At 43.8% G+C, this 27,755-nt stretch overlaps 1 protein-coding gene across 1 annotated transcript; it reads left to right on the forward strand.

Moving 5' to 3' along the window:
* Positions 1-10,256: 10,256 nt before the first annotated feature.
* Positions 10,257-27,029, forward strand: ARHGAP40 (Rho GTPase activating protein 40). Its single transcript, XM_009877923.1, has 14 exons — positions 10,257-10,437; positions 14,777-14,997; positions 18,149-18,224; positions 18,829-18,980; positions 19,606-19,771; positions 20,098-20,189; positions 20,320-20,397; positions 20,666-20,825; positions 21,560-21,642; positions 22,408-22,614; positions 22,860-23,000; positions 24,408-24,568; positions 25,584-25,639; positions 26,843-27,029. Exons 1-14 carry the CDS (start codon positions 10,257-10,259, stop codon positions 26,947-26,949), a joined length of 1,881 nt encoding a protein of 626 aa, XP_009876225.1. The 3' UTR covers positions 26,950-27,029.
* The last annotated feature ends 726 nt before the right edge of the window (positions 27,030-27,755 follow it).

Raw genomic sequence — 27,755 nt, forward strand, 5'->3', positions numbered from 1 at the left:
CCCACGTTTAGCAGGGTGATTCCATCTTGCTGGGATGGCTGTCCTCTTGGTTTGCTTATTTTTATTTATTGGGGGGGGGGCAGGGGATAAAATTTTGCAGGAAGAGGGCATAAATAGAAAAAGAGAAAGTGGGGGAAATTCCCATGAAATCTTTTCTGCATACTTGGCGTGGGGAGCTGTAAGCATCCCACACCAGATATTGTTGTCCCTCCACCTGCCGTGAGGGCTGAGGTTTGGGCGGTCGGGCAACGTTCCTTTGGCTGAACGTTCGCAAGGTGAGGTGAAAGTGACTGGAAAAATACGTGTGCTAATGGGTAAGGAACAAAACTGAGATGGTCTCTTTGAATGCTCTTATGAGGGGCTGTCTCTAAAATAGCTGCTGCTGGCCTTTAAGCCATTCGAGGCAAAGCCAGCTGGGCCATAGATGCAGTCTTAGTGAGAATATTGGGAACACGGAGAAGGTTTGCATGCCTTCATTAAGGAAATTTTAAATTGGTGTGTCCCTTTAAATTTGTGATTATGAATAGCAAATGTTAGAGGAAAGAGAGTTGAAAGAAAACACTGTGGAAGGAGGTTTGGTGGAGAGAATAACAAGGAAAGAACAAAACCTGTTATGATGGCTCCAGGGAATCTGACTGCTTTAACCCTTTGCTCGCTTGAGTGCTGCTTGTGGATGAGATCCAGAAGGATCTGGGTCTTGCAAAATATTGTCTATGGGTGTTACAGGTTTATGCCGCTCTTTCAACACAAGTGTCTTACATTCATCTGGGATTTACTCACTGCTCAGCTATGGCAGGAAATGCTGAATTTGCTATTTTTTATAGAGCGTTTGGGTTTTTTGCTGTCCCCTCCCTCCTTCTCACCCAGAGTCTCCAGAGGGCTATTTTGTGCTTTTCTTGATGTTCTCATACTTCACAGAAGTACGCTTCTGAGGAGTAAATACGCTGTGTGACTCCTCCTCCTCCTCCTCTTCGGGGCTGCTTTTAGGAGTTACTTTTTTCACACGGCTGACACTTGAGTTAATGTTTAGCAACCCTTACCGTCAGCCCAGGCTCAAGAATAACTCCTTGCTCTTTTCTGCTTACTCCGAGCGCCGGGTTGCTGGCTGTGGGCTGTGTCCTTCAGCCCACACGTGGGTGGCTCAGCCTCGGGCTCCGTTCACCCTGAAGGTGCAGGTGGATTTCCTTCTGCTCGGGCATGCGGGGAGGGAGGCGAGGATGCTCGCGGCCGCCCGCTCGACACCTCGCGGGTGAGGAGCAGCAGCCCTCCTCGATGGCGGAGGGGCACAGCTGGACTGACCACCGCTCTCCTCCCCAGCTGGACATGGACAAGCGTGGAAGGTGTGGCTCCGAGGAGGCCAAAAGCGTGATCCCCCGGCCCTGGGGGGTGTTGGCACCAGCACGGCTTGGCAGCCTTGGCAGGTACGGAGCGCGGGGTCCGGGGTGATTGTTGCTCTCCTCCCGAAGGCAGGACATGGAGGCAAGGCAGTACCTGGGGTAGGATAGGTGAAAACTAGGTAGATCCTGAAGTGCAGCCTATTAACACCTCCCTCCCTCCTTTTTTTATTCTTTTGTATTAACTCTGTAATTGGGATGAGTGCAGCAAGCCGGGAAGTGGGACCTGGGGGGTGCGTGCGTGGCTGGGGGGCTAAAACACAGATTGGCTGTTTCCTTGTGATTCGGCAGTAGCACTGCCCCGTCAGCTTGTGGGGTTTGAGGGCTGTTCAGTGCCTCTTAGAGCAATAAGGAGAAATGCAGATTTATAAATATCGCACAGAGTGTACATACCAATAGATACAACTGAAAAGTCAACTACTTTGCTTGACAAGCTGCTTAAATAGTATTAGATGATTTAAGGCTTCATCTTGTCTGTATTTGCATCAGCTTAGAAGTTGCACCAAGTTTCAGAACTCCCTGCTGCAGAAACCTGTTGGTTTTGTCTGAGTGTATGAGCAGTGATTTTATTTCTAACTGTAGCTCATGTTTTTGTGTTTATCTCTGACTTATTTTTCTTAGTCTACTTTGACCTTGAATATAGAAGCAAAAAAGGAAATCTTTAAAAGATCCCAGTAAAAACTGAGATTTAATAAATAAATAATTTTAATAGTAATCTTGGGGGGAGTGACACAGGAGTAATATGGTAAATTGCTTTAAAATTACCCATGTGTAAGAGGACTAGACTAGCACCTTCAGTATTGCAGGGTTTCCCTGATAAAAATCAAAACATTCAGTAACAACTTCTGGTTTTTGCCAAACAAGTTAGTTGAGTCCCAGTGTCTGTGCGGGTGCCAGAACACTTTTGTGGTCAGACCTGAAGAGGTGCTACAGCAGGAACACTAAATTTCCTCCCCAACTTTGACAAAAGCGTTTGACTCTCAGCAAGTGGCAATTCAGAGGGGTTTATTCAGGGGTTTATTCATGGCGGGTGAAATGCATCCCATACATGTGTGCGTAACTGAGATTTGTCTTAAAACATGCCTATAGATGAAACGCCAGCCATCCTGGTCTGCTAATTAATTGGCTTTAATGAGTGTTTATTTTTGCAGCAGTAACTGTGGCATGCTCACTGGTTTCCATTAAGATGCCTACTGGTTTTCCCAGTGTTGGTGCATGTCGTGCCTCTGAAGCACTGCTGAGAAAAAGCCATTGCTGAGCCAGCTCTTCCTCCCTCGTGCTCCTCTTTTCTGTGTTGTAACACTCCTGGTACCCAAGGGGGATTGCAGGTGGCACTCCAGTTATTAGTTACAGAATTGGTTGTAAATCTCAACCACGGGCAGGATTTTTTAATGGCATAGCCAAGCACTTTGTCTTAAGAGTAATATCTCTTACCTGAGAAATCCAAGCAAGGAGCTTATGACTGTTCTTCCCATCTTTCTGCATCACTCTCATGTGGGAAGCGTAGCTGGGTGCCAGCACATGTCCCAACCCCTTCTTAATTTGTGCTGGTCAGCAGGTTGCTCTTGTGACCTCTTCAAAGTCTCTTTCCTGTTCCCATACACCTTAAAATTAGTCATTCTCTGCTGTCATGTAGGTACAGCTGGTGGAAATGGCTACAAGAAGAAATAAGAATGAGTTCTGTCATCTTGATTTACTCCTAAGTTCAGCATTAAAGAAGTCTTGGGACAAATATTTAGTATGTGTGAATCTGCTTTAATAAAAAAGGCTTTGCGCTAATGAACAGTCACACAAAAAATAAATTCACAGCCTTTTTGAAAAGGTTTCAAACGCTCTAGAAGCTGTTCCTCTGAAAGCCACGTAGTCTCTCATCCCCTTGTCTCCAAGCTGGACAGCTGAGGTGTTCAGCAGTTGAGCATCTCGCCTAAAGTCACAGCAGTGATGGAAATAAAGGAAGAGTGTCTCATCTGACCTAACGGTAGCGTGTTTTGAGGACGTGTTTAGTAACTGGGAGGTATTGACTCACTCTGGCCTCTGCAAAAAATCCCTGGCAGTGTGCGCTGCAGGGCTGTGACAGCCAAGTCACCGAAAGGCAGCGAGTCCGTGCCAGCCGCTTCGTGGGAATCCCGTGTACCGGCTCAGCCTCTTGGCAGCCGGAGGGAGCCCAGGGTGGCTCCTGTGCTGGGGAAGAGGAGAGTGGGTAAGAACAAGAGCACGGGAGCTCCTGGCTGGAGCCACTGCCAGCTGGTCTGTGGGGTTTGCAGCCCCGTGGCGACCGATCTGTGGGGTTTGGCATCCTGGGGCTGATAGGTGGAGCGTGAATGGCAGGCTGGGTCTTTGCGGCTGCTGGATGGACGAGGCTGCTCGTGTGTTTGGATTCAGTGGAGCGTGTGAGGATGGAAATAGGGATGAGAATGCCACCTTTTAGTTAACAATTCTCATATCGTCATCTGGTAGATCAGGCTTATCAATTCAGGATTGCACGAAAAATGGCAGTGCTCCTAAAGCTTTGTTTTGACCAGGTACCCCTTTCTGGCGGCGGATTTCCGTGCTGATGAAAGCCCTTTCCTGTTTGGCTTTACCATGCTAACGCAGGGAAAGTGAACAATGGGCTCGTCTGCAGTGACCTTACGGTGAAGCACAGAACCTGCGCAGAGAGCGTGGCTTATGTCTGCTGAGGCCAAAGCAAGCTCTAGTGTGGTGGGAAGGACACCTGGCTAATAGACTAAGCCAAGCACAGCTTTGAATATTTTTAATTTGGCTATATCTACATGGCCTTATCAATCTGGTGTTTATTCTGCTCCAAGTTTCAGTCTGGGATGCCTCCAGGTGTATCTGTAATTATAGGCAAATTTTGCTATTCCTTAGCTTGCTTATTTAGAGCTTTACTAGACAAGAGTGGAAACTGGTGAAGGCCAGAGGCACTGATGCTGAGATGGACTGTCTTAAATACTTTGATAGAAACACTTGCTGTCAGGTAAGTTATAACCTATGCTTTATTTTAAACTGCCAGAGCTGGAGTGGGTGTAATCTCTGGAGTTTGGGTCCAGCAAGCAATGGAGGCACTAAGCTAAAGCAGCACATTATGCAAAAGCGTCAGGATTCAAGTCTTTTACCCCCAAAAGTTTACTGTTTTATCTTTTCGGGTGTCACTAGAGATGCTGGGGCAGGAGTTGGGGAGTGCCTTGTTGTTGGGATGGGGGAAAGCTGAAGCTGGTACGGGTTATTCCACGCGTGTGGAGCGATCTGGCACGTCCTCTTTATCACTTGCAGAACAGGCTTCTTCAAAACAACCTTAAATGACACTGCTCCCTGAGCTGCTTGCATAATGGTAGGTCTTGATGAACTGATTGCTGTGTTAATGAAAACAAGCTGTAATCTTATTAGCAAATATTAGTAGTGACATCCTAGCTATTCTCACTAGTCCTGTAGAGACAGACCTTGAAGTGTGCCATCCCATGGGTACAGGGTCCTTGATAAAATGCCTTAATGCGAACGTAAGGGGCGGTTGGCAGCAGTGCTACGTAAAATAGAGTGAGCTAGAGACACTGTGACTTCTTGTAGGGGATGCTTGCGGTGAAACTAGTAGGTATATGAGCAAATTCCCTGTGGTTAGAGATGGGCAAAGACCTATGTCGGCAGTGGCAGCCTCCTCCTAAGATTGCTTTAATTCTGCCTTGTTAGCTGCTTTGGTTTAGGTAAGCCAGGGAAAGTAAAGCATGGTAAGAGTGTGTTGGGTAAGTTACTCTACCGCAGTAATTTGATAATTAGCCTGTCTTTACTTTTACAGTCTGATCTGAGGAATTTGAACCAGCCACGTGCATTTCATTTTTTCCTAAGAGTAAACTCGAGTGTTCCTTTTTTGCTGCTTGCTGTGGGGAGGAGGAAGGAATTGGGAATCTGTGGTTGCTTGAACTTTGTGTACAGAATTTGGGGAATTGTAAGGGTAACAAAGCCAGACTTTAAAGATTTGCAGTACAGCTGTCTTTTGGTTTAGGCCTTTGGTAGGGAAGCTGTGCGGTTTGTGTCCTCAGGGGATCTCCTGGATAAATTTGCTATCTCTGGGAATGGAGTCTTGTGTAATTCTGTCTGTTTGAAAGAAACAGCGGATCATGCATATTGCATCCAAGATTGTAATGAGTAGATTGACTTCTTTCACAAAGGGAGCCATCCTGGTATTAACACTGAGGTTTAAAATGTCAATACTTTCAGTAAGCAAAATGTACCTGTATTTTATATAGGTATAGCTCTAGGTATGACTGACTGCTTCTGGATTTTCTCCAGTTTTTCAGATACTCTTATTTGTTGTTGCTGGATGCCTTGTAAACAAGATGATTGTAAACAAGAAAGCCTGTCATGTTATGAACTGCAGGGGGCTGATCTTTGGGTGACTATCTTGAAAATTAATGACACAGTTCTTCACTTGGGTTTAAACTGCTTCTTTAGAGTAGGAACTTGGAAGCAGTGTGAAGAAGGACTTTTTCCTGCATGGACTTCTTTTGATTCTTTTAATCTTGTGCTTTTGTACCCATGGGTTGTTCTTGACCTTGAAGTAAATTGAAAGCCAGCAAGATGTGCGTGCGTTGTGACGCTAATATGTTTTTGTTCTCTGACTTAGTGTCTTTATCTCTCAAAATACTGCAGCCAGTTGATAGAATAATTTCAAACTTTTTTTTGGTTTTAATTTCAAAAGAGCTTGTGTTTCATGCTAGTGGTCTGAATTGCTGTGATTCTGTGACTTGGTGAGCTGCTCCTAACTTGCTCTTGAGGTTACTTCAAACTGAGGTTAATACCATCTGTTTCTGTTTCATGTGTGCCTTTGTGCTTGTTCCAGATCTTTGGAAATGTCTACGTGCTTGCGTGGTGAAGGCCTGCCCTGTGTAACTTAATTATTCTGTTCTCATTGCCTTTTTCTCATCTTAGTTTTTCTGGAAACAGTATTAAAGGAATTCCATTTTCTTGGCTTACCCTTGTCACCTCCTGTTCTGATTGAAATGCCTGAGAAGGAACCTCGTTATTTATTCATCTGCTAGAGAGGTATTTCAATGAGGGAAGGAGGTTGAGCAAGCAACAAAGCAGTCTGGGCAGCTACACATCCTTTGAGAAGCTCTGTGACAGGAGTGGTTCAAGTCTGGAATAAGCAGTGCATAGCAACAGTGTTTGCTTTATTTTGATAGTCAAGAACGCCAGGAGTTGCATGAGTGTTTGCACTATATTTGCCGTGTGTTGACAGCATCTAGGAACAGATGAAAAGCTGCTCTACCTCTAGCCCGGGACTGGTGAGCCACCAACATTCAGAGTTGGTACTATGCAGGCATGCAGGTCTTGCTACAGGCTACCAGAGCTCACATGGAGTGGATTTATAGAAGAAAAAATAAGAAAATGAACTGTATAAGATCTGTGAGAGTCTGGTAGCTCATAATTCTGCTTTATGTTGTTGATATTGTTAGGGTTTGATTAGACCAAAGATGTTAGGGGACTCAACTGAATGAATGTCAAGCCCCATTAAAACTGGTTCTGCCCTTAAATAAGAGAAGACTGCATTAGGATGGTCAGTCTTCTCACAGGGTTATTCCTTATGGCTGCCATTAACCAGGTTTTTCTGGTCAGTTTGCTTTTTTGTTGGGTTAATTTTTAAAACATAAAGGTTTTTGTTAAGTTGACAGTGCAGCTGAGTGAACTTGATTATTCCAACCTACTCTTTGTGCAGTTGCAACCGAGTGATTAACATTTTAAGTCAACAATCTACACTTTCAATCTAAACTGTTGCTATGTTTATGAGTCAGATTGCCCTCCCTTGACTTGGGAACGCAATGAAGAAGAACAGTCTTTTAGGTGCACTGAATCTAAAATTAACCTTCCACCTGGGTGGTTGGATTTGTAAAGCTCTTTGCAGTGTGTTCAAGAAAAAAAATAAATAATTAGACCAGAGAATAAAATGGTTTCTAAATTTAAAGGCCTGACTTGGCTTTGGTGTTGTCCTGTGAGAGGGGAACTGCAGCACCAGCTTAGGACTTGTAGAGCTGGGCTTTGGATCCTGCTTCTGCTGTGCAGAGCTGCTGTGCAGAGCTGCTGTGTGACATCAGCATCCTGCACCTTGGTGAAATAGGGTTTAGTGCAGCAGTCCATGAGGTTCTTAAGGGTGAAAAAAAAGTTTGAATGGATTTTAGACTATTTTGCTGAACAAGTAGTCCAAATACAGCTCTCCTATGGTGTGACTGGTGGTGGAGCTTTCTGGTGCAAGTGCTACTAGATCATCTGTATCTCCAGCTGTGGAAGGAAGCAAAATAGCTGGATGGTACAGAAGGACCAGTCAGAGTGGGATAGGGGTGCAGCAGGTCACTGCTGTCTGGCAGAACTATATGCTTGCACCAGAACTATGTTGTCTTGATATGAACTGGAGGGACTGGTAGATCAGAAATAGCTGCTGGCAAGGCTGAAACCTGGACTGCAAGGGTGTTGTGACCCTTCTCAGATCTGCACCAGGAATATGCCTTAATGCCTTGTATAAGTATTACTCTACTTGGTCTTACTTATCTCCTATGCTTGCCACAGAGTGAGGGTGCTGGGTGCAAGCTGCTTCTCTCTGGGTCTAGGCTAGGTTCTGCTGGATCTGCAAACCTAAATTCTGTTTCAGTGGGAATCCGTGGAGATTTCTGGGTTGTTACGTGAGCTGGCTCCAAACCAAGCTGAACGTGAAGGAAATGTGCATCTTGGAGCTGCTTTGATCTGTGTAACCTAGATCCCAGGGCAGTGTAGGGCAGTGACTTGGTGCAAGAAGAGTAGTTGTATGGCTGCTGAGGGTCTTTAATAAAGCAATTAGGAGAGCTCTTAAGATGTTTGCTTAGCCTGGGTTGTGCACTGGGAGAATGCTCTTTAAGTGCAAATTTGGCTGCCAGTGTTTCTGGCATTGGTGTGGCCAAAACCAAGTCCCTCAATAACCTAAAATCCTCTTTCCAGTTTCATGTTGCCAGCGATGGTTCTTATTGCCTGGTGTGTATTAGAAATGTAGTGGGATATCATGGCAACGCATGAAAGTCTGGTGCTAGCAGGGTGGCTTTGTTTAAATCTAATCCTCTTAGGAGAAGGCTGTCAGCAAATGTGAGAAAATGGAGAGGAGTGCTAAGGGTCAAGAGTTAATGTGAGGGATGTCATCAAAATTTTTAACTCCTAATGGGTAAAGATAGAAGTAAAAAGTTGAAAGGGAAAATAATGATTTGGGGTGGTAGCCGTAGTAGAACTGAGAGGGATGGGCATGGACCAGGAAGGTAAAAAAAATTCTTTAAAAATCACCTCAGATTGACTATTTAGGTGCTCTGCCAGGCTATAAAGTGGCATCTCAACTGGAGGCCTGTTATTTGGATGTTCAGGAATAGAACAGAGATGTGAGAAAGGTGGAGATGGGTACTAAGCCAGGGGTTCCCCTCTGCCTTTGTCAGAGGTGGGCTGGGTAGAGTAACATGTCTTTTCAGTCTTTCACTTTCATGTTCCCATGAAGAAAACCAACCAAAAACGTTTTTATTCTTGTTCTCAGTGCTGTTACTGGCTCCAGATGTTCCTGGAATGATGGTGATTATTTTAGCTCTGACCTTTAGAAGAGAAGTGCTGCCTGTGTGCATGTTAGGAAAAATATGAGCAAAATATGCATGCACATGTGTAAATATTGTGTCTTTTATGATTTGAAATGCTGCTTAGAAGCAAATTAATGCCAGGACTACTAATAAAGGCTTTCTGGAACGAAAGGGACTAAAACTTTCCAGATATTTTGCCATCTCTAACTTTGTAAGTCCTTCCAGAGTTGGGAGGCATTTGATGGTCCTTTTGTTGTCATGGTTTTCAAGGCACAAGAATTAATCTGCCTTTTTTTGTTGTTTTATTTTGGTTTTGGGTTTTTCTAATTATTATTTTTATTGTGGATCTAGAAAGCAATTCCAATCTGTGCTGTTCATAGGTGCTTTTCAAACCACCCTGAGTTGCCGTACTGTGCAATCTCTTTAATTTTGTATTCATCAGTTGAACCATTGAGGTGTTTTCATAAGTAGGTTCCACTTATCCCAATTTTCATGTGTCTTTGAGGAAGGTATACAACAGGGTTTAAGTGGCTTTTAACTCTTTGAAGAAAATTAAAATTAATTTTAGGAGAAGCGTTATTTTATGTACCGATGAGAACCCCACAGCTTTCTCAGGGAGGTTGTGCGCTGCAGGAGGCCAGACTTTGGTGCCCATGAATGAATCAGCAGGATGGGAAGAAAATTCTCAATGCTTGGGTTTCCTGGGATACTTGTGCTGTTTCACAGCTGAAAAATGTGGACTGGGCAGGAAAAAAGTGCTTCAAACATCTGAGTTGCTCATTGCCTGAGCTGAAGTGCAGGAGATAGAGCTTTGCTGGTTTTTGCAGCGGCAGGACAAGCCCGCTGGGTTCAGCCCGTGTGGCAGGGGTCGCTGGGCTCGCTGTGTGTGCCGCAGGGAGCACATGTGCGCCAGGCTTGAAACATCTCCGTTGTGTGCCTGTGTAGAGGGTGTCTGCCCACATTTGCAGGGGAGTCTTGGAAGCGAGTGTGGGAGCAGTTAAGTGATGTCTTGGAGGTCACTGGAACAACAGCGTCGGGAAACCTTTGTTGGTAGTGCGTCCTCTCCGTGTTTGGACAGTTTTTCCCCTTCTCTAGGGGATTTGGTCCCAGCTCTGTTTGTTATTGCTAAACACTGAGCAAAGGAAGTCTAGCACTTACCTCTGTTTGGCTTTTACTACAGTCATTAATCAATGAAGACCGATGTATTGTGTGTGCTGTGTCTGAATACGTGTAGCTTAATCTCTCTCTCCTTATCTCTTCCTCTCTCAGTACCAGAAATTGCCCTTGCAAAATGAGCCAGCTTCCTCCGAAGAGTCCTTTGGTATCCCCGGTGTCAGAGGGCACGAATTCCAGGGTAGAGTCTTTGGACAACTTGTCAATGGACAGTTTTTGGCTGGAAGTAGAGAACATTAAACAGAGCGCCGAAGCCGAACAAGAGGAATGCAGCCTTGCAGATGTCAAAACGCAAGAGGGTAGGTTGCCAAAAATGATGGGAGTGAAGGGAGGAAGATGGAGATTTCAGAGAGAAAATTTACTTATGCGCCTGAATGATTTAGAAGCATGATGGGATATGATTAAAATAAAACCAGTCAATTTGGTTTTTGTTGGGTTTTTTGTTTGTTTTGTTTTGTTTTTTTTTCATTGAGTGGTGGATGATGCCCTGCAGAAAAGAGTTCTCGCCTGGCCTGGTTTCAGCTTCTGAAACAAAGCTGACCCTAAAGGTCAGTCAGGAGTATGTTCAGGGCTCTAGATTTTTATTTTTTATTTATTTTTCCAAACAGCCCCCACCAAGTGTGAGGATTCTGGCTCCCTTTGCAGGTGGCTGTGTGGGCAGCACGCTGTGATAGCTGACGGTGCCCTAGAAGGCTTGTCTGTACGTGATTCTGAGACTTCATCCCAGTGGCTTTTATGAGAGCTGCTTTTGTGGAAGGCAGACTTTTCTCCCTCTGGTTCACTATTCAAGAAACTGTAATAGATGTCTGGAACAACCTTGAGTCCATCCACACAAGTTTTTTCTTATAGACTGTGTCATGTGTATGGGGTATTTCTAATGGGCTTTCTGTAGCACTGATATTGTCCAGTATTGTGGAATAACTGGGACCTGGACCTTTTGACATGGGAGGTACAATGTCCTGGGCTGTTGGAGGGATGATAAACTGTGACAAGTGCCCAGTGATCCCAGGTTCCTTTCGAAGAATGTGATGTATATCCTCTTCAGCAATCGGGTGTGCAGCATGTATGGCCAACAGCTGCTGTGCTGGCTGATGTTGAGAAGGTTCCACGTGTCTAATGGGGAAATACTTGAGTGAAAGTCCCCATGTGCTGGGTAGATAGAGATCCTGGGTACACAGAGGTGACCCTGGAGAGAGGAGTGGGAAGACGATCATGTCTGCCATAGTAGGCAAGACACATTAAGGATTAAGGTCTAGTATCCCTACATAAAGATGTGAGTTTGTTCTTTAGAACTGGAAGAGATGCAAAAGTGACTCGGAAAACAAGTGCACCAGGAAGGAGACTCTGGAAAAAAGGCTGTGCCGTGAGATGAAAGGCTGTCTGGGATATCCAAAAGACTGATATGCTAGAGGCAATTTGATTACCGTGTGTAAGCAGGGGCACAAGGAAAAGTGTCTTTTAATGCTGTATATTAATCTAGCAGGCAAGCGCTCACTGCATAATTTGCCATTGAAACCAGACGGACCTGAAATAATGCTCTGAGGAGTGAAGCCTTCCTGGGGAAGGAGGTGCGGCACGCTCGACCTCCTGCAAGGGAGCTCAGCCAAACGAGCAGCGGGCTGAGAGTGCTGGCGGTGAGGAGGAACCTCTGATGGGGTGGATGCAGAGTTTGGCTGATGCCTCTTGGCTTTCATGTCTCCACAGTTTCTGGTGGGAACATCGCAGGGGCTTGGGGGCTCCTCAGAGCCAAGGGCTCCGTCACTCTTTGCGTAAAACCTGAGAAGCTGCTCTCGGGCAGCAGCTCCGTCTGGAGATGGTGTGCCTCAACCTGACAGACGGCCGATTGTAATCGCAGTTGCAGGGACAACATGGAGGCTACGGGTAGATAAGGCATCACACAACTGCTGACCCAGTTGGAGAACGCAGGTCTCCTGTGCAAGCCCTGGTGCAGGGGGAAGCTGCTTGTGACCTGGTGTCTGTGGGAGGCCAGCATGGAGCCTTGCAGAAGAATTGGGGTCAACTGAAAGGTGGTGATGTTGCTTGTGGCCTTGCTAACAGTTGAAGGGGGCAGAAAGTAACTTTCTCGTGAAATGCGAGCAGTGTTGTCCTTTCCTTGTTCTCTGCCCTTTACCCAGCTCTCCCCAAGGTCTGACAGCACAGATCACGTATGCGTTCTGTGCAGCAGTGCCACCGAAATATCTGCTAGCGTCCTTATAGCACGTGGTCATCTCTGAGAAGTGTCTGCAAAGAGGAATTCTTGTCAGCCTTTGTAAACTGTCTAGGAAGTTGTGCTTAATGTTTAGTCTGAAATTGTAGGATGTTGTAGCTGTCCTTTATGGAAACGAAATGCTTTCTGAATACTATTTCTATCTAGCTTATGTTTCAACTAGATTTTTTTGGAACTGGTGTTCTTTAGGTTGGCAAATCTATTCCCAGTTTTGCCCCCAGAGATGCTGCTTGTCTGGAACTCCCAAGGCAAATCTCAGCAACTCTCTAGGCTTAAATCTGCAGCTCAGCTTTGATGGATTGTTCAGTTCTGACCTGTTTGTGTCTGGTTTCCCCCTTCTCACTGTAAATACCTTATTTTATTAGTTTCCTTTTGCATTACTGGCAAACATAACTGGGCCAAAAATACTAAGGAGAGGAATTAAAATCTGATGCTTTGGCATCAGGTGGAGCAGTAGGCTCACACGGATGTCTGACTCAGGATCTGCTCTTTAGTATTGTGTATTAGATTAGCTTCCTGTTATGACTGGAACTGGATATTTTCAAAATTTGCAAGCGATACATTTCCTTTAGTTCCTAAAGACAAACTAAACCAGAAGTTTTCTGTGCACTGTGGGGCCGTGAAACCACAGATGTAAGACAAATGTCTGTGTGGTGAGGAGCTGTCAGTGGGACCCCAAGAGCATGAGCATCTGTAACCGAGCAAATGGTCCTGGGGATGCTCTTACCTGCTAACGTCTGTAGAACCAGACGTGGGGAAAAAACACGAGTTAAAACTGTGTAGGAAAACTAGACAGTTTGCTGCAAGATTTGTTAAAGGAAATACCTGACTTCAAGTCCAACTCTATTTATTGTGGTGCCATGCTGACAAAAGTTCTGTTCTGTTACAGCTCCCAATAGTGTTCTCCAAAGGCTTAAAAGAGGTTTAGTGGAGTCACAGTATGTTTTTTGCAAGTTGCATGGACACAGAAGTTTCCCCAGAAAAATGAAATTAATCTCTCAAGAAGAGCTGCATGACTTTTATTATTATTATTATTGTTACTGCAGAGTGCAGAGATAATAAAACTTTGCTTGAGCAGCTGTGATAACTGAGGAGACATCAGTTTGCATAGGAAAGGAGGGGTGGGAATGAGCTTGTTCACTTTCAGTCAGTTCAGCTGTGATTTTTTTTTTTTTTTTTTTTTTTCTTTTTCCCAGTATAAACTTTGGTAGAGCTATGCTGGAGCTGTCTACCGTGAATGAATGTGGTACGTAGAATTGAAAAGATAAAGGCTTTGTGGTGTTTGCTGTATTAAAGTTGAAGGCATCTGCTAAAGGGCTTCTTTCATCCTTGGATTTCAAGTAGCTTCCTTGCTCAGGGCACTTTCTCACTTGCACAAAGAGTGCATCCCATAAGAAAAAATTCTTTTGTGTTTTAAGTGCAGCTTTATATATATTGAAGAATAAAGGGAAATTTAGCTTGTTTAAGTAATTCTGCTGTACTGTCTCCAGGCTTCTCACACTTCGTGCTAGAACTGGAATGATCTTTAATTATAGTGATATTTTGAATAGGCACATATGGAAAGCAAATACACTTAGATCAGCAATTTTGCTTTTGATGAATGACTGTGTGGATGCCAATCTACTTAAAAAGGTAGAGTAGGGATGGTGCATATGAATAGTTTTGCAAGCATGTTAAATACATTTGAAACTCTCAGTGTCTGGATATTTAAAAAAAAAAGTTGCTGATACGTAAGCATACACGTAGATAAATAAAAATTAAAAGAAATAGCCAAATAATAGGGAAGACTACAAAAGCTGAGTTTGCAGTCTTGTATGTTGTAGCTTCTCACAAACCTCTTGTCTCTTCTCAAAGCTGTCAGAGGTCCAGGTTTGCTCCAGGGAAGCTCGGCCGTTCGTTCCGAGCTTGCTGTGCGCTGTTGCCTGCTGCCAGAGCTCCCCGTTTCACAGGCAGTCCGTGTGAAAGCGAATTTAAGTGATTTTCCTCTCATGTCCTGGGAAAGCCCCCAACTGAGTTCAGTTCCTGTTGGAATCCTTGTGCAGTCACACTTGTGCCGCTGCTGCTGTTCAGCTTGTGAGGGAGCCTGCGTTCCTGGCAATATCCGTGCCTCCGTGGTTTTGTCTTCTCTTTTTCCTCACCTAGGGTGAGGAGAAAGCAGTGTGTGGATAGTTAGAGCTGCTTAAAGTGTTGTCTCCTCTGGTTTCACCCTGATACCCAGCTGGATACCTGGGAACAGATTTTGAGAAGAGCTGTGGCTTCCTGACAAAGACGTGACTCCTTTCCAGCGATGTCCCGTTGCCACCCCGGGAAGGCAATGGCTCAGCCTTCTGGTTTTCTGCCTCCAAAGCGTTGCAGGCACTCTCATTGCTCTTAGCCATTCTCTTCTCACTCACCCTTCCTTTGCCTGGCAGAGGGAGAAGCTGAAGCAGAGTGGCTCCAGGACGCGGGTCTGTCCGACCTCCTCGGGGACAGAGCTTCGGAAAATGATAACCTCGTGCTGCTCTCCACCCTGACCAAGACCCAGGCTGCAGCCGTGCAGCGACGACTGGACACCTACACCCGCTCCCGGAGGAGGAAGAACAAGCATCCTGTGCGTGACGTCCGAGACATTTTTGGAGTGGTTGGCTCAGAGGTACGTTGATTTAGTGGGATCACCTGAAAGACTTTATTGTGTTTCTTTGTAGCTGATTTGGCTTTCTGGGTCGAGGGCTACTCTCATTTCCAAACAGATGACTTCATCTCTTGAGCTGAAATGAAACTGAGATTGCAGAAATTCTGCACCCAGCTTGCAGCGTTGAGAAGTTGCTACAAAACCTGCAGGTCCACAAGGTTGATGGTCTTATGAGAGACTGCTGGAAGACTTGTGGGCAGTGCCTACAGCACTGCAGCCTCGCTGATGCTTGTGTTGTTTGGAGCCCTCTTGCGTTTTCTTTGTTCCAGTGACGCATGAAATCATTAACCGAAAAAAGAGAGACCTTCAAGTTCAATTTTGATAAACTGACCTTGTACAGCTGGTAATCCTGGAGAAAGACTACCCCCTACCTTCTTGAGTAGCATGGGACCCTAGCTTCCCACTGGTACTCTGAATACTCCTTTTCCTCAACTTGGACCTCTTTGAAGTTTCTCTGCATATAATTTGTCCCGTTAGAGTAAAGTAATCCCTTGAATGCCTTAAGGAAATGACAGTAGCAGTCTGCAACATCCCTGGTAACCGCTGTGGTTGTGCTCGTTGTGACTGCCCCACGTTTTGGTGCAGATTGCTTTCCCTCCTGTGAACTGCACTGAGACAGTCGTGATTGATTCTGTTTCGCAGAGCATTACCTGCATTCCTACCGGGGTCGGTGACAAAAAGGTGATGTTTCTGGAAACAGCGCTGCTGCAAGGTTGTCTTAAGTGCCCCAATTGAAATTCAGCAAGTTTTAAAACTTGGGGGTTAAATAGAAACCTGTTGCATCTCTTTAAATAATTTTACTTTCCATTGTGTAGGGACAGAGATTTTTTAAGCTCTCAATTTAGGCATCTGCTTGCTAGGCTGTTAATATTTGCATTTGATAAGCAACTGAGATCCAGTCTGATGTTTTAAAATGACATTTTGGTGTAATGAGGATATGTACAAAGATGCTAAAATTGTCTTTTTAAAATAGTCTTTGTTTAATTAGATGTTAAACATTTTATCTCACATTACTTTAGGCAAGATCACTGCAGTCTTTTTACAATAACTCTGCTGGATTTATTCATATTTTCTTTGGCTCAATTTTTTTTTAAGCTTTTTTCTTTCTTAAAAATTTACATTCGCCTCCAAGATCTACAGTTTTTAGCAGAAACAAAAAACAGTGGAGCTTTTTTCCCCCCCTTTTTAATTAAAGATAGCAAGTAAATCTATTTTAAATGAGTCTGTTTCTTAATCTATTATCTAATCTAAATCTATTTTAAATGAGTTTGTTTCTTAATTCTTTGCTGAGCAGCTACTACTTCTATTTCCTTGCTTGTCTTTTACACCACCAAGGATTGGTGTATGCCCTCTTTATTTCATGAGAAGTGACAGATGCTCAACTTGGGCAGATGAACAATGCTTTCTATGTAAAATGTAATTTTTTTAAGATGTTACAATATGACACTGGATGTAGGCACTGAGCAAAAGTGCTTTACCCTTGAGTAATTCCTGGAGCAATCCCAGAAGGAAGCAGGCTTTTTCATTAGTTTTCCATACTGGTTTGCTGTGTTGTCCCGGTTCCAAGCGCAGTTTTGGGGTTCTGAAGGATGTATTCAGGAGCCATATGCCAGAAACCAGCCTAGCATTGCCGTAACACTTTTTTGAGGTGTGTAGAAAAACATGATAAATCCTTTATTGCGCAGAAAGGATATCTGAAATCTTCACTTTGTAAGTGAGGAACCAGAAGTGCAGAAAAGTCAAGATTTTTATTTTTTTCCCCCAGTCTCAGAAATTCCTGGTTTGGAGCCCAGTCTCAGTGCCTGTGCCTTTACTCGGTCGCGTTTTGGATGCTTCCCACTACTGGCAGCTCCCTCGCTATGCTGGGAGCAGAACAGCTGAATGGACTCTACCTACGGAAGAACTTGGGTTCAGCAAGCCAAGCTTAATGCTGAGTCAGTTCAGCTGTGACTTTAGCGGAAGCAGCTCAGGCTGCAAGAGTGCAGGCAGCAATGTGTCACAGTGATATGTATTTTTATTTCTGTCTGTGTTTTTGATGTGGGTTTGCCGTTTGCCTCCAGTCCATGTCTGTCAGGAGCTGCTCTCGGGCACCAAAGCTACTGGCATTTCTACCTGAACCTTTCTACTTATTTCCCCCTTGTTACTGCTCACACATCAGCTGGATCTGAAGGTGCTCTGACATTATTCATGGCACAATCTGTGATTTAGCTGTAGATGCTAAATGGATTGATTCTGCTTTCATGGCAGCTCACCAGTTGTGCGCCTACTCTAAAGATAAAATTATATTTGCTGTCCAGATTGACTGTTTTGTACATTTGCACTGACTTTGCACATGTTCCTTTTAACTTTCAGTCCTTGGTCCTGAACTCCATGTCCATGTCTAAAAAATGAGGGAAAGCTCTCCAGGAGAGTGCGAAGTGCCTTACTTTAAAAGAGTGCTTCTTATACTAGCTCCTTCTACAAACACATACAACAAGAAGTGCTTTTTTAGTATACAGCCTGACATGCAGCTTGGATACCTTTGACAATAGAATAAGCTTTCCTATATTCTAACTAGTTCTGGCAAAAGTAAGGCTTTTATTAATAGAATTGCCTGCCAAATGCCTCTTTACACTGTTAAAGATTCATATCTCTCTGGACATGAAGAGGTAGGTTACTGTGAAGCCTGTGAAGGGAAACTTCTAGGTGCTGATGTCTACTTAGTGTGTTCTTTCTGTGAAAGATGTTGTGATCACAGACAGTGGGGAGATCCCACACAGCTTGTTGGGTCCGTTGTTCATTAGCCCTTTAGTGCAGGAGCTAAAAGGGGGAAATTGGCTAATGATTGTCTGAAAGGAAGAATTGGCTTAACGATGTGCAAGTTTACCATAAATACTGTGTATGAGACAGTCACCTCTTCCCAACTTGCCTGCCAAATCCTTTAATTATGATTCTTAATTTCAGAGCAGTCTTTAAAGCCCTGAGCTGGAGCAGCATTTTCTTAGACTAGCAGACAGTGCCAGGTGTGGGGGTTTAGTTGTGGTTTCTTGGGGTTTTTTTTCTGCCAACATTGGGTTGTCTTATAATAACTTCTGTTTTGTGTAGGTAAACATGTTCTGGTTTATTTTTTCAGGAGGCAGCAGCAGAGAAAGAGGCGTCCAGCCCAGATCAGTTGTTGCACAATCTACGGACTTCAAATGTACAGAAATGTAAGAAGGAAGTTTTAAAAATGTAAAGGAAGACTGAAAGGGGAGTAGGATCTGAAGCAGGGCTGGAACTGGAAGGGATGATATAGTAATCTGGGCTTTGAAATGTTGGCCTTTTTTGTGGGGTTGTTTTTTTGTTTGTCTTTTAAATTCATGCTTCTCTTTGTTACGTATTTAGTGAACTTTTCTAGACTGTAGTGTTGTTAAGAATTGTCACTCAAACTGATAACTGTAACTCTTCAAGAAAGCAACTAGAAGATGCAAATAAAATCACTCTAGCAAAAATTATATGATGAAATCCTATAAATGCCATATGTGATTGTGTAAAGAAAAGTTAACATAGGTATGTCCTTTAATTTAAGGCCGTGCTCATGTTTTACCAGTGATCTGGTGATTGTAGCTGTAGTTTAAGGCTTTAAGCTAATCTTACCCTGTTAAGGAGTCTCAGGATTGTGCTATGATGACAACACTCTTTTCTAACCTTAATACAGTTTTTAATTGAAAAGAGGTGGTCCCCAAATCTGTCTCAGCCTGTTCTTTTAGCACACTTCTTTTCTGAGCTTCACCACTCTGGCTTTCTGAATTCGCGATGATTTCTCCTCTGTAGCAGAAACACAGGATTACTCCTGCACAGTTCGAAACCCTGGAAAAGAGGAGGTGTTCAGCATGGATGTTGCCTACTCGGAGCAAGCAGCTGTCCTGCTCAAGGGATCATTCCTCTCTGAGTCAAGGAGGTTAAAGGATGGAAATGCCCTGACTGTAAGGACTGAAGGAATTTTTCCTCTGAGAACTTATCAGTCTCTCTTTGTTGAGATAGATACAAGACACTTGATTCAGTTGTATGATCAGCTTTTGGAAACACCCTCTGTGGTTAGCGTTGCAATGGGTCTGTATTAGGTAGATGGTTTTGAACAGCTAGTGCTGTTATTCTTCCAGGATTGGTCAAGGATAATATTATGTAGTGGAGGGTCAAAAAAAGTAGGGCTTATCCATGGAGCTAGCTATTTCAATATACATCTAGGTCATTTCCACTGAAAAGAGAGTAACAGGACTTTCTTACTCATAGTTCTAACAGTTTTCTTCTCTGCAGGTGGACTGGATTGCTTCCAAAGTTCAAGTAGGTTAGGGTGGGTATCAGGTAGTCTTTAATTTAGATAAATTGGGATCTCCAATGTTCTTAAAGAGCAATACTGAAATGGGAAAATATTTATTCAACTGTGGATTTGTAGGAGTAGTTCTGGGCATTTGTCTAGTGTCGAAAACAGGAGAAATGAATAGATACCTGGTTACAGTAAGGAATGATAAAAATGCATCAAAACTTGATAACTAATGAGATTAGTGATAATGTGCTCTGAACTTTTCGTGTGTATGTGTTTCCCTTTAGAAATTCAAGATTCCCAAGGGCAGGCTAGGTGTGACCAGGATTGGAGATCTCTCTGCTCAGGACATGAAGAAGATCCCCACGCTGGCCCTTATTGAACTAACAGCTCTCTGTGATATTCTGGGCTTTGAGCTGAAGAGAAACAAAGCAGCAAAACTGAAAACGACAGGTTAGTTCTATGTCATTTCAATTTTTTTTTTTGTGGCCTTGTTTTAAACCCTCTCATAGGTTTGTGTTTCAAATATCAGAACAGAGAAGGTCTTTTGATAAGAAACCTTGTGACAGGTGTGTTGTCCATGATCAGTCTTTCTCCTGGAAGTCACTGGATCTTGAATCAAGACCTGGCTCCAAATTTATGTCTGGCTATCAAATGCACTTGTCCTGTTTAACTATTTGTCTCTTTCTCAAGTCCTGTCATGGTCTGCAGTGGGGGATATATCTCTTACACCTACATTAGAGGTGATACACGCTTATAACCTGTTGTTTCTCTTGTAGAGAAAAGGCTCTTTGGAGTTCCGCTCAACACTCTCTTAGAAAATGACCAAAAACTACTTCCCAACACCAAGGTCCCTCTGTTACTTCAGGCAGTAAGTTCTCTTCTGGTTTCATTCACACCTCTGGTCCTCAAGGCCATGAAGCCTTTGAGGCCTGTGATAAGGAAGGGCTGACTTCTCATCCTCTGTGCCTTAGAGCTATCTTTTTCCCTCCCTTTAATAGCTGCTGTCCTGCTTGGAAAAGAGAGGACTTGAAACAGAGGGCATTTTGAGAGTTTCTGGGTCCCAGACCAGAATCAAGGTATGAACTCTTTAGTAGTTTTTGGAAGTGTCAGAGGTGTTCAGGGAGCATGCTACTGAAGCAACTATCTAAATAACCTGAATTGTCTCCTTGCCCTTCCCAGTACAACCAGAAATGTTAATTGCTGGGAAATCTGAGAGTGTCTGCTCAGACCCTCATGGGTCTCTGCACTCTCTTGACTTGGTGGGATGCCCTACTAGTGCTCGGCTGCAGAATTTCTTGTGTATGTGCTTATTAAAGCATGTAATAAATTCCATCTTTTCCATAGAGTCTGGAACAGAAGCTAGAAAGAGACTTCTACACTGGCCTGTTCCGCTGGGATGAAGTCCACCAGAATGATGTATCTGGGCTACTAAAAAGATTCATAAGAGAGCTTCCAGCCCCACTGCTGACAGCAGAGTACCTCCCTGCTTTTGCTGCTGTACAAAGTGAGTCCCTGTTTCAGCTGTTGAGCATCAGTTAGCTGGTTTGTGCTTTTCTTGCAGAGCTCTGCTGGACTGGTGCCCTCCCCTCAGGTGCGTCGGGAACCTGTGGAATCAGTAGGAACACTATATGATCCTGATATGATCAGCCAAACTCAGGGTGCCGGGTGTACTATCGTGTATCAACCCGAGAGTCATACTCCCTGGTGGCTGGTTGTGTACACCTTTGTGTAGGAATGTGGTCCTGAATTATATTGTGTCATTTGAGGCTGCAATTTGCTACCACCAAGTGGAGGACGATAAATAATGAGATGCTGTGGCATCTGACCAGAGTGCCCTGTCTTAGCTTGTCTGTGGGTAATGCACCTTATTTTGAGGTTTGTGCTTCGGTAGGTGGTTTGAATGTGTTAAGGTAACTTTTTAAGAACACAATTGCTTTTTGAGGTTTTTTGTTTTGTTTGGGAAATGGGGATTAATGTGGTCTTTTGATGCCCTTGAAGGGCGTCACACTTGCTGGTGGACTGTGTCCTCCAAAGCAAATCAGCCAGTCTTCCAAAACAGGCAGTTCACTTCATAAGAGCAGTATGAGCCTGATTTACTTCTGTAAAACAAGGTCTCAAATCCTAGATGACAGGCACTACAATAAGTAATTGCCTTATTCCTTGGCGGATTCCCATGCTCTTAAGAAAACAGTACCAGAAGCCTGAATCCTCTCTCCTGTTGTCGCTTTCTCTCTCTAGATATCCCAGACTTGAAGCAAAGATTGCAAGCTCTGAACCTCCTGATCCTCATTCTACCAGAGCCCAACAGAAACACTCTGAAGGTAACTCACCGGTTTGGATTTAACTGGAAAAACATGATTTCATCCCAAGTTTTTGTTCAAGGAACTACTGAGCCTATAGCTTGCTACCCTTTCTTGATCAGAAGACATTTCAAATCCTTTTACTTACTACTTTTGACAGAACAGATGCTGATGGGATCCGTTTCGAAGGTGGATCTGCCTTTCTGCGTGATAAGAACTGTGGTGGTTGCTGCTGCTTTTTTTTTTTGTTTGTTTTCTTCCTGAAGAGTTCAGCTTCCAGGTGATAAAGACAAGGCTGACTTAGCACCTTGCAAACTTTATCTAGAGTGCTGGGATACGTAATCCAGTCCAAGATGATCTGTCACACATCACAGCCCTTGTGGAGATGTGAAGCAGAAGAGATGGTCTAAAGGGGTTTATTTTTCAACTTCTGGGACTAGTTTTGAGGGGATGCTGGGGGGAAGGAGAGGTCATCTTTGGATTCTATAACTTCTACAACTGATTTTTGTGAACTCTTTCCTGCCAAGGACTGAGAGTTCGTCTGCTTCCCACTCAGACTGTACTTCTGATCTGTGAATGCTGAACAAACCCTCTCTCTGCTTGGTACAGTTAATTGTTGCTACCCTAGTATTAGAAATTGTTCACTGAACTTCCTGACTGGAGAATAAGATTTGCTCATGGATATCGAGACAAAAGGCTGATTAAATGATTTGTCCAGCAATTTCCACAGTAGTTTCTTGAGCATTATTAGTGATGGATGTCTCAAGTCTCTTCCACTCTCTTTAGGCTCTACTGGAGTTTCTGAGCAAAGTGGTTGCCAGGGAGAAAAACAACAAAATGAACCTCTGGAACGTTTCCACAGTCATGGCCCCAAACCTCTTCATGCACAAGGGGCTGCCAAACAAGATCCCCGAAGGGAAGGAGAAACAGCTGGCAGAGGGGGCGGCCGACGTTGTGCGGATGATGATCCATTACCAGGATTTGCTCTGGACAGTAAGTTGGGCAAGTCTTGGTCTGGTGAGAATTGGAGTAAGAGAAGAGATAGTCTTGGAAGTTTCAGTGGAGGTAAAATACTGTAGGAAAAAGCTGTCTGAATTCCAACACTGCCTGTTTTCAAGGTATAAGGATATTTTGTCTATTTAAGAAGCTTTATAAAGTGATGTTTAGCTTTTCAAACTGCATCTGCACCTGTGTTTCATCTGTTTTAATTCCTATTTTCTCCCTTCTCCCCTGCCCAGGTCTCCTCTTTTCTGGTAGCTCAAGTGAGAAAGCTGAATGAGAGCAATAGCAAAAGGTACCAGTTCTGCGACAAACGAATTAAAAATTTGTTGCGGAAGATTCATGCTGATAAAGACAAAGTGGAAAAGAACCAGGGAGAGGTGAGTTAGGGCTTGTTAAAAATGAATCCTTTTATAACTGTTGAATGCTTTCTTGAGAATTTGGAAAACTGTAAGGAATGATGCTCTTTAAAGAGCAAGAGGGAAAGAATCTGCAGAACAATGAGAAACAGCTTCCCAGACTTTTTGGGCCAGGTTTCAGCAAAAACTGATCCCAACAGCAGGAGTATTAAATAAATTTCAGGTTATAAAACACTCGGTTAAGATGCAGGTGAGGAGGGTGAAAACCAAAAGCAGAAATGCTGGTCTTCATGTGAGGTGAAGAGCAGAATTCATAAGGCTCTGGGTGTCCCGTGTGTTTAGACAGATGTGTCTGCAGTAACAAAAGCAGACTGTTTTTTCATGAACTTAAAATAAAAACCTTTTTTGTTGTTGATTGCATAATTGCAAGTCTGTGGCGGTATTGTGTAGCCATCGTGGTGCAACTGGGATGCTCTAAGGGTAGGAGCTAGATAGAGCCTCCAGGTAGTAATAATGCTTTGGAAGCTTCAGTGTGCATAACTGAAGAAGGGTTTGTGTTCCCACAAGCCAGTACATCCTGTGATATGGGATACTGCAATGATGTCTGCCTAAAATTTGGCTTGTCTGCCTAAAATTTGGCTTGTCTGCCTAAAATTTGGCTTGTTAAGGTGACATGTCACTGCTGAAGGTGAGGGCAGCCACTGTTTAGGCAGTGAACAGGTGACCCAATGCTTGGGATGTACTGTTAGCACTGTCCTAACGGTCTTGTAGAGGATTTAAGGCTGCAAAATTAACTCATTGCAGATCAGACACGGTTAGAACAGTTCCATATTCTCCACAAAAGTTCTGGGATGTTATTTCATGAAGGAGTTGATGGAAACAGACAAGAAAATAGCACTTGGACTCTGCTCTGTGATGGCTCAGTGTTTTCCTGGTTTGTGGGTTGTTTGTTTTTCTTTCCTTTTTTTTTTTCTTGAAATTACCTTTCTGAAAGTGAGTAGTCTGCAATTCAACTGTCTAAACTCCTTTTTCAGCAACTTAAATGAATTCTACAGACACGTGTCAGACTTGCATGAAGCAGTTTGTCAAAATTTATGCTGACAACTTGTGTCGTTCCTAGTGCTGGTGCTGTGTTTGAACAGCAGAGAGCACCAGTGCACGCAGATCGAGGGTGATGCTTTTTTCCCCAGGCACAACACTGATGCACTGAATTCATGATTTTTGATGCTCCTATAACCTTCCAGCCTGGAGTATGTGTGGGATAAGAAGCGAACCTAAATTCTCTGGACAGCTGGCTGGATAATTTTAATGAGAATTAAAATTATCCAACCATTTTCCTTACTCTTCAGTGTGTTTTGAAACTTGATGTTTCAGCTGATTGCAAAGTCTTTCTTTAAGCCCTTTCTTGGTTTTGCTCACCTTCCTCAGCCTTCCAAGATTGTGAAAGTCCACGCTTCGCTGCTCCTGAAGGATTCGCTGGAGGTGAACTTGAACAATGCGACCAGAGTTGCTGATGTCTTGAGGCAGTTTCAAAAGAACCTGTGCCAGAATGGGTGGAATATTGTGAACACTGTCAACCTCCTCAAGTGGTAAATGGCTTTTTATTTATTTATTAATTGATTTATTTCAAAAGAAAAAAAAAAAACAAAACGTGGTCTAACTACTGTTTTCTCTCTTCTGGCAGAGCTGATGGAGTGGCACAGTAAGCCCTTAGGGGAGACTGTTCTCTGCTCCTCTGTTCTAAGCTTTAGAGGTAGTGTGTTGGGTGGGGCAAGCAAATATTAGTTCAACTGAGTGACTCCATCACTGTGCTGAGGCTGTCAGGAGGTCAGTAGTCCCCTCTGGGCTGCTGGACAGCAAGTGGACTTGTGCAAAGCCCTGCTGAATGGAAGGGAAAGCGGAATAACATTGACCCTGCAAAGCAAACCCTCTCTAGCTCTCCTGGAGAAAAACATCACTGTGCAAATTATTTGCCTGTGGTAGTATCTCCAACATGCATATGCTAATGTAGGAGCTTCCTAAAATAAGCAATGTGCTTCCTTCCTATGCTCCAGTGGTGAACTGCAGAAATAACTCGAAAAACAGATTAATTCCTGCCCCCCTCTGTCACCACACCTGCCGACTGTGTTTAGTCAGTAAAGTGCATCTCCTGACTGTGTCCCTGGGCAGGAGATGTCTAGACAAGGGTGGAGGGGAGCTTGGCTGGATGTGGGTCAGCTGGGACTAGCATCTCCCTAACAAGCTACTGCAGCTGCCAAAGTCTTCCTGCAGATGAGCTTCTCTTGAGCAGGCCGTCAGTTCTAGAGGAATGCTGCCAATGAACTTTGGTATTTATGCCTGTTGTCTTCTTACTGAAAGGTTAGTGTTTGCATACAAGTGTGCTTCTTGCTGCCAGTGAGAAATATCTGCCTCGTTTTCTTTTTTTCTGGTTTTAGGTGTCCTTTTCAAGAGCTGCACCATTCAGGAGGGTCAGCAGGGTCTCTGTACTATGGCCTCTAGCTTGCTTGACCATTGCTGGTCTCTGAACCATAAGTGTTTTTGGGGAAGAAACATTACAGCCTTTTACAGAGCTTTGTTAACTTCAGTGTGGTTTTCTTTCTGCAGTAACAACTCAACGGAGTGCACAAACTTGCTCCTGTATGAAGTGGGAGGCAATATTGGTAAGTCCGAGTGGCAACTGAGAATAAGGACTCTGGTATGCCGGTTTTTGCTGAACTTGTCTTAGGAGGGAGTTAGAAAAAGGATGAGATTTGGAGGGAGGCCTCCAAAAGTTAGAAGGCAAATGAACAAGTGTGGGTTACCCTCAAGCAGAGCAAAGAGCAGCTGTCCAAGCTCTTGGGGTGATAGTTGACATGCCTTCCAGCCATCACTGCAAAGCCTTCCTACTGCCAGTATGTGGGAAAGCTGAAGCCTAGACTTCCAAAAATACTGATGGATCTTGTTCAGAAGATGCCTGTCAAGACAGGTGGAAACTCAAAAAGTCTTCTAGCCAGAGACATGAGAAACTTTGTCCATCTTAAAACACACTAGCCTCCCTTTCTGTTAAACCTACCATGTTAATCTGCCTCTCCCCTCAACAATATTCATGCTTAAAAATAAACGTAGAGCTTAAAATTACGTTCACTGAAGTAAAGGGCAGCTTCATGCTATGCCGCTTGGCTTTTAATTGTGTGCTTCTTATCTGGGCTTTAATTGAACGCGGTGTCTGGCACGTGGCGTCTGTACTAAGGACTGCCAGTTCTATCTGCCGTCATTGACCTTCTGACAGCAGAACCTGGACTACCTTGGGTGGAAATTTCTCAAACTGTGTAGTTAAACAAGTTGATGTTCATTACTCATCACATTCTGTTTGTCAATAGGGTAATGTCAACGAATGGAGAGGAGGTTTAAATAAGAGGATGGCAGCAGCATATTAGGGGTGTCTGAAAATAAAAGGAATTCTTATGTCCTGTTACAGCTGCTTCTGGAGACTGTCGGTGACTGGAGTGCTTTGGCTGCCTCATAGTACTTCTCTTAGTGGCCTCTGTAGAAGAAAAGCTTTGTCACTGGAAACAATTCAGTCTCTGGATTTGATCACTTACACACTTTGTGATGGTTTTCAAGTGCTAAAGTTATTGGGTATTAGCGTACCTTTCCACAAAGGTCAAAGCTTGGGCTTAGTATGATTTTAAGGAATACACATTAATTTAACTTAAATAACTAGAACTTTCTCCAGATTTATGGAAACACTTCTGAATGGTTGTGATACTGAAATTCATGTGAAGAAATACCAATTTTTAGAGGGGGGGAAAAAAAATGAACACCCAAACCTAGCAACTATAGGACTAAGGAGAAGTTTCACTCAGAATCTCTTGTTTTGATAGGTGAACATTGCCTGGACCCAGACACTTACCTCTTGGACTTGTACCACATCAACCCCCACGCTGAGTGGATAATTAAGCAAAACCCATCTTATCCTTGGATGTTCTAAGGAAAACATGAGCAAAGTGAAGCATTTGGCTGAAGTTTTTGGAAGGCATGGAGAAGCTATAGCGACGTTCCTGGTGCAGCCACAGACTGGAGAGTGCTGGACTGGCTTGGTTTACTAATTCCATGGCAGCTGACTGGGAGAGCAGAGTAGCCTACATGCCAACAGAGGTGTTGATAACAAGCAGCAGTTACGATTACGTAGCAGAATTTGCAGGAGGGGTGATTAGTTTTGGACAATATAGCCCCCAAAACAAACCCTGCAAACAAAGCTACAGCGATTGTGCAGCAAGGACAGAATATAAGCGAAGAAACGTTTTCCTGGAGATGGTAGAAGACGTCTGTTTCTTCTTGGTTTGCCTCAGTTTTTTGGTTGTTTTTTTTTTTAATCACATCCACGCTTTGGAGAAGAGACAGTCAAATGCTGCAGAGGTACTAATGACATCCCTTTGAGACCCACTACTGACTGTTACACATCACCAGAAGTTGTGATCCTGGGTTTCACTACTAAGGTACTGTTACATCCTTTGGGCAATGAAAAAGGATACTTCCAAAAAGGGCAGAGGAGATGTGAGGCCAACATCCTGCATTCAGTGATTACAGTTAAATATGTATATGCAACACAAGAAAATACCTTTCCTTGGCAAAAAGTATGGGATGGACAGCAGCCTTTCAAATATGCAGTGTGATAAGAGAGATGCCTGTCCCATACAGCTCTGCTGGTAACACAAAAACCGTGGCTAAAACTTGCATTTATTTTGCTGGACAACCTATATAGCAACAGATAACCAAGGAAATACTCAGGTTAAT

The sequence above is a fragment of the Apaloderma vittatum genome, unplaced genomic scaffold (assembly GCF_000703405.1).
Source record: "Apaloderma vittatum isolate BGI_N311 unplaced genomic scaffold, ASM70340v1 scaffold911, whole genome shotgun sequence".
Classification (NCBI taxonomy): Eukaryota; Metazoa; Chordata; class Aves; order Trogoniformes; family Trogonidae; genus Apaloderma; species Apaloderma vittatum.